This window comes from Syzygium oleosum, unplaced genomic scaffold (assembly GCF_021117445.2).
Source record: "Syzygium oleosum isolate NSW1041296 unplaced genomic scaffold, Sole_v2.1 Sole_v2.08, whole genome shotgun sequence".
NCBI classification, from domain to species: domain Eukaryota; kingdom Viridiplantae; phylum Streptophyta; class Magnoliopsida; order Myrtales; family Myrtaceae; genus Syzygium; species Syzygium oleosum.
In genome coordinates, this window is record NW_026607492.1 from 4,558,397 (window position 1) to 4,565,339 (window position 6,943).

At 43.8% G+C, this 6,943-nt stretch overlaps 1 protein-coding gene across 4 annotated transcripts; it reads right to left on the minus strand.

Moving 5' to 3' along the window:
• Positions 1-1,539: 1,539 nt before the first annotated feature.
• LOC115684041 (ethylene-responsive transcription factor RAP2-12-like) lies at positions 1,540-4,585 on the minus strand. Of its 4 annotated transcripts, none has more exons than XM_056314103.1 (3): positions 4,069-4,585; positions 1,955-2,878; positions 1,540-1,820 (listed from the first exon to the last, which is right to left on the minus strand). In XM_056314103.1, the coding sequence occupies exons 1-2, from the start codon at positions 4,370-4,372 to the stop codon at positions 1,983-1,985; spliced, it is 1,200 nt and encodes a 399-aa protein (XP_056170078.1). In that variant the 5' UTR covers positions 4,373-4,585; the 3' UTR covers positions 1,540-1,820; positions 1,955-1,982. The 4 variants fall into 4 exon arrangements, with proteins under 4 accessions (XP_056170078.1, XP_056170077.1, XP_056170079.1 ...); XM_056314102.1 differs by having other exon boundaries at positions 1,939-2,878; XM_056314104.1 differs by having other exon boundaries at positions 1,935-2,878.
• Between the last annotated feature and the right edge of the window lie 2,358 nt (positions 4,586-6,943).

The window sequence follows — 6,943 nt, forward strand, 5'->3', positions numbered from 1 at the left end:
TTCTATAAAAAGTTATTTATGATGTATTGACTTGATTTCGCTTCGTTGCTTCGTTGCACTTCCTTCGGCATTGTGAAGTCCCTGCAAAACTTGTGGGCACATCATATGAACCCACCGAATTTCGTGCAATATCCAGTACATCGCAATGATTGACATCGAAGGGGATTCACATGATCTGATGATTGTGATGGGCGGAGCACATAAAAACGCCATACATTGGCTCATAACACAGAGACATTGGGTATTATCAAAACTGATCTCAAAACCGACATACCAAACGATGTGGCAGACTTAAATGAATACTTAAGTAAATGAATCATTTTAATACCCAAATCAATCCCAACACATATAATGATCTCTGGTCAATTTTCACATGTCCAACTCCAACACGTTCAATCTACCATCACCCGAGGCATTGCCCTGCCACCGCCGTAGGAGAAACTCTTGCCTGAACCCTAGTCCATCAACGGATCTAATGGACCCTGGTCCATGGATCTAATGCCATTACAACCGCTAATCATACGAGACCCACAGATGAAATCAAGCTATTTAATCTGCGGTTAGGACGAACTCTGATCCACAGTATTTGCCCAGCCGCTGCCGGGGCGAGCCTCAAGCAGCTTACTGTATCAATCAATATTCACGAGCCAACTGCGATGCCCCCGTTCAATTCCTCCTGAGAAAGATTCTCCACTTTCCTCTGCCCCTAAAGATTATTAGATTCAGAATCGCTGTAGAAGGGTTCGCCTTCCAATGCAATTTCGCTACAAGACAAAAAAAGAGGGAAAAGAAACGTCTCCACCCGACTAACGCCACACACCCCCCATTCGCCATTTCACCTACCATTCATTGACCCGTCAATGACTCATGCTAATGCCCCACCGTGAGTGCCCATCACCATCACATGGCATTGTCGACGCCAGAAGCAGCCTCTTTTTAACGAGTCCAAAAGACTCAGACCACCCCCACGTGCTTAGAATGAAGTTTTTTTCCTTCTTTTCCTTCCCATTCTCGCTGTAGAGAGAAGTTGGTGTAACAACTTCAATTTTACTCCAAAGAAAAGGATTAGATAGTTAGCAAACACTTCCTGAGATAAGCCCCCAGGCCTAACTTCAACATTCACAACTGTATCAGGGACTCGATCGAGGGAGAACTTTTTTCCCCCCGGGCAGAGTAGAACCAGAAGCCAAGCTCCTACAACTTGCAGAACCCGAAAAGTATCAGGTAATGATATGAGCAGAAATTTACCCAAGAGAAGGACCTGAGATGTGTTTCAACCCAAAAGACCAAAGGGTGACCGACTCGACACAGATGAATCGGGCGATCGTCTGAATTCAAGTCACAATATTTGGAGACCCCCAACTAGTTATATCAGTAAAGACTATAAAAAACCAATATGACAGAGAGAAAGAGAGGGGCATCGAGCCCGTGATCCTTCTTTTGGTCGATTTCTCCATCACTAATTGACCAAACTAGAGATCTATGGCACCGCCTAAGTATTTAGGTAGCATACAAGAGAAAAAATCCAATCCAAGACACTGCCACAAAAATCATCACAGGCCCCGGCAATTATTGAGAGAAGCACACTGGCCAACAGAACAAGCTTTTTGCTGTCATCAGAGTTTCAGCATTTATCACACATAATCATCAAATTACAGACATAAGTTCAAAAATTCCAATAACAAGGTCTTGACATTGAAACGAAGCCTAGTCAGCAGCATAATTCAATACAACACATATCTTCCTGAGAAACCACACTTCATCCGAGGCTTAACCATGCTCAACCGTTTGAACTCCTCCACCAAAGGAGACAATCATTCCTGAAAGCATTGCAGCATAATTAGGGAACAAGCTCTCTCTTTCTCATTGACTAGGATAATTAACATTGGAAAACAACTCAATGTAATAAGACAGGCATGCAGTCGAGGACTCACTAACATGTAGCTTTATTTACATACAAAACCAGCCAAGGGTAACTCCTTTCAGAAGACTCCCCCCATCATGGGGGCGAGGTCATCAAAGGTCCAGAGATCCACTCCATTTCCACCATCCTGAGTCGCCTCTCCACCAAGTAAAGCTTCCATTGACGGATCCCAGCCACCCTCCAAAAATGGCATCTGTAAGAACTTCATCTGGGATTCAAAAGCAGACAGCTCCTCGGAGAATGTCTTTGCAGCAGCGTTTTCTTCATCAGACACAATGTCTTCAGAAGCAGGCTTGAATCTCTTCTTTGGGTTAGCATCCTCAAACTGAGATTCATCAATTTCCAGAGTAGCTGAAAGTACAGATGAGACATCCGGAGTTTTTGGGCCATTTTCACCCCAACCGAAGTCAGAACAATCAAATGAGTTGCTTCCCTGGTCTGAATTGAAGTACAAGGGGGCATTGTCAGCAGGAGCAAGAGATTCCGGTCCAGAAACCCCTTGGGCATTAAAAGCATCCATGTATCCAAATTGGTTAGTAAGTGGTTTTTCTTCAACGAAACCCATGGAACTGTAAATGTCCTCATCAGAGCTGTTCGCATAATTGAAATTTTGATTCGGATTTGGCTGTGCGTTGCTTGTTGTTGTCTTAGGAAGTTTCTGAGCATTTGACTTCACAGAGCGTTTTGACGATGAGTTGGAAGAATCATCAGGGAAGTTCACTTTAGCTTTCTTGCCACGAATCCTCCGAGCCTCAGCATCATAAGCTCGGGCAGCTTCTTCTGCTGTGTTGAATGTCCCAAGCCAAACTCGAACCCCTTTCCTTGGGTCACGGATCTCAGCAGCCCATTTGCCCCATGGACGCTGCCTGATTCCCCTATATTGGTTCTTCCTCTTTCTCTTGGCAGATTTCTCAGCTTGCCCATTATACTCCACAGTTTTGGTGGTTGAAGAGCCTTCAGAATCAGAAGAAAGAAACATCACACACAATGATAACGAGAAGACACTGATATAACACACACCGTCTAATAGACCTACAGCAAACTGATGGGAAGATTGAGCTATAACTAGTACTCCATTCAGCATCATCCAACTCCATTTATATGCGATTGATGATGACAAGTCTTTCAGATTAGAACATCAACACCATTCAGGTCCCAATAAAGCAAAAGATAAAAACACGCACATGCCAGATTTGTCGAAACAAAAGAAACCTAACTAGCAAATGCTAGCACATAGACATTCTAGTGGACTACAAATCAGATCGATATAGTATCATGAATCATCAACCAAAAGAACAATCTTTCAATCATATTACCCGTAAGTCGCCAGAATCAGATCATTAGATGTAGCCTTGACAGAATAATCTTTCAACTGAAAGTCTTAAGAGATAAAAAGAATTATTTGCGGTCTACAATGGATAGCTATGTCTTTCGGTCAATTATAGTACTAAAGTTTCCCACGAACTACACAAATGAACCCAAGTTCAGACCTGATGAGAGCTCATGAAGCCAAAAGCAATTTATCACAAGAGTTAATACCGACGGAGTTGCAGATCTAATGACTGAATTATACAGCAGACTACAAACTTATATATCTACTAACGGGCTAATTCAACAAAGAAAGCTCCTCTAGTTGAGATACTCTATACCAAGCACCTGCAGTTTATTCGCTCTACACCTCGCTACATATCCTATGAACCATTTTACCTGCGACCAAAACTTAAAACATCCTAATTATTTAGCAAAAATCAAACCCGGTATAATTGGACAAAAAAGCCGAACGGGAGCCATATTCCTCACGATCAAAAGGGTTTCGAAGCTAACAACGAATTTGCATGTATCATCTCTTCAATAAAGACCCAAAAGGACACAACACATACAACAGACGATCCTCGGATACGAACACTCTTGCCTAGAACGCTCAACAAAATCAAACCCAGCAAGCAAATCGAACTAGAACGCTACAACCCCATTTCCAACTCCCTAATAAGCAAAATGAAGCCACTATTCACAAAAACGAGCACAATCAACGCAAAAGCACTTTTTACCCAAAAAAGAAAAAAACTTTGAAACGGAAAGCACTCTTCCGAAAGAAAGATCAGGGGACCAGAGCAACAAGGGAGCCGCGGGCGACAAGGTTTTACCGCTGGAGCTTCGGGGCTTGGAAGCGGTGGCCGAGAAAGCGAAGGGCTTGACGTCGACGACCTCGACCTCGTCGTCGAGATCGTCCTCGACCTCGGAGTCGTCGTTGAAGCCCTGGAAATCGGCCTCGAAGTCATCGTCCACGACGTCGATGAGCTCCGACTTGGCCTGTCTCCTCGACTGCTGCTTCTTGCCGCCCGACGACAGCGACGACGACCGCTTCAGATCGGGCCACAGGAAGTCCGCAGTCAACCTGCGGGACCTCGGGTTGGGGATGAAATCGGAGATGATGGCACCTCCACACATTGCGAGAACGGGGGGGCCGGTACGGGAAAAGATCAGGTGGGAGCCGGAAGGAAGGGCACGCCGGCGGCGATCGGAGCTTCTGGCCTGTGAATCGGCGGCGGGTGTGAGATCGATCGGTCGATCTGATTTGAAGAGAGCGGTGGCTTTGATGTTGCAGAGAGAAAATGGAGATCGTTCCTGTTCTTCTCCTTCTTCCTCCTTCGGGGTTTTTATTTCGATGAAATTTTGGGTTTGGTGGGAATCGTGTATTTTTAGTGCAAGTTGTCGCAAATTGGGAGCGGGCCGGTTTTACGGATCTGCCCTCGGGCGGGGCCGGTAATTACCCGCGCGATTCGTGAAAGTACGCGTCTGCCCTTCCTGGGGCGGTGGATTCACGCCGCGAGCATTTGAGTAGGAGTAAAACGAGGCGGGGGTCAAAGTAAATCGTGTGGGAGGATTTCGGATTTCTTGCCTTTTTTTTTTGGATCCGTTTGTTTCGCTGAAAAATGAATGATATGTCCCCCTCGCTTGAGGACGAGAGGATTTCGGATTTCTTACTCTTTTAGGTTCTGTTAATGAATTATTCACCCCCCCTCGCCTGAGGATGGGAGGATTTCGGATTTCTTACTCTTGTAGGCTCCGTTAATGAATGATTCGCCCCCCCTCGCCTGAGGCCGGCGACATCGAGGATGCCCGATGTGGCCGACGGAGGGAAAAAGAGAAAAAGAAAAAAGAAGAGAGAAGAGAAAATGGAAAGAAAAAAGAAGAGAGAAGAGAAGGTAAAAAAAAGAAGGGAAAATTCAAAAAGTATTAAAAATATTACGAAAAATAATCTACATCACCGCCGGCTATGCCACGTCGGCAATTTCCTGCCAAATTTAACTGAATGGACTCAGTGGGCAAATCGGCAGAAGGTTTACGATTCAATTAGCAAAATTGAAAATTTTAAAACTAAATTGACATAAGTGCAGTAGGCTTAAGAATTTTTAGATAATTTTTTCCTAAACTTCGTATTAATTTATACTTTTACTGTCGATCGAAACATAATTATTCCCGAAAATTACAAATAAATATATATATATGAAATACCGCTTATTTTTTTGTCAATTCGTGCGTGAGACGTGCCGAAAGAGATCAATTTTTTTTATTTTTTCAAGGAAGAGATTAATTCCGGGCGGGATGATTTTCCGGGCGTGATTTTCCGGGCGTGACCGGTCAACCTTTGTGAAACATGTCCGCTTAGTTCTCCTTCGCCTTACCGAATCTAAAGAGGAGTTCGTCTCACCCGATTTGACCAAACCCCCCGATTGTACGGGCGGACCAAGCCGCCTAACTTTTACTCGAAATCTTTTCGTTCGTCGCACCCCCGAGGGGGACTAATTTTCTCTTTTCTTACCTTCCCCGCCCTAGCGTCTTCCAAGTCCCAATCTTAGTTTCCCGACCACAAAAACCCCTAATGCTAAGTTCAACGCACTTCAACAAATCGAATTGGCTTTCGTCGGAAGTCGCCGTAACGTGCACGATCGATGTTTCTACCGTTCCCTTGTTATCGAACGAGTCGAAGGGTCGGTAGAAAAAAATGAGATGAAGATTCGGGAAAGGTTCCTCCTACCACTGGACGGTCTATGGCCGGAAGTCATGGACTCGTGCCCGGAAAAACGGATCCTCTTTATGTATGATGATCGTAATACTCGATTTCTCTGCCGTATAATAATTGAAGTTTCCGAAATAATGATTTTTCATATATATCTCGAGAGAAAACAACGTAAAAGAAAACCCTTAGTACTCGATTTCTCTGCCCTAGCGTCTTCTAAGTCCCAATCTTAGTTTCTGGACCACAAAACCCCTAATGCTAAGTTCAACGCACTTCAACAAATCGAATTGGCTTTCGTCGAAAGTCGTCGTAACATGCACGATCGATGTTTCTACCGTTCCCTTGTTATCGAACGAGTCGAAGGGTCGGTAGAAAAAAATAAGATGAAGATTCGGGAAAGGTTCCTCCTACCACTGGACGGTCTGTAGCCGCAAGTCATGGACTCGTGCCCGGAAAAACGAATCCTCTTTACGTATGATGATCGTAATATTCGATTTCTCTGCCGTAAAATAATTGAAGTTTCTGAAGTAATGATTTTTCATATATATCTCGAGAGAAAACAACGTAAAAGAAAAGGACTTCAAATTATAGAGGTGTTAGTTTGTAAGATCCTCAAGATAGAATAAGGTACGAAATTCATTTTCCGGCCCTGAAATGAAGGAACGCCAACGTTGAGTGGATGGTATATAGTTTGACAGAAACAAGAGGTGCCCATCAACTTAAGCACTGACGTCTTACGAAAACGCTAATCACGCTTTACTCTCCAAGTCTCGATTAGACTGACATAATCGCGCAACGATTCATCCATACAAATGTTATTATCGTGACGGAAATTAGTTTCTTGCCGCACGTTACGAATTCTGATCCGTCACCCCGAAACCAAGCAAGAAAAAAAGATACATAAATTAGGGTATCTCACTTTTTTTTGTCGTAAAAAACAAACTTTTATTTTTGCCCCAAATCTCTAGTTTACTATTCATCCAATTTTTAATATTATT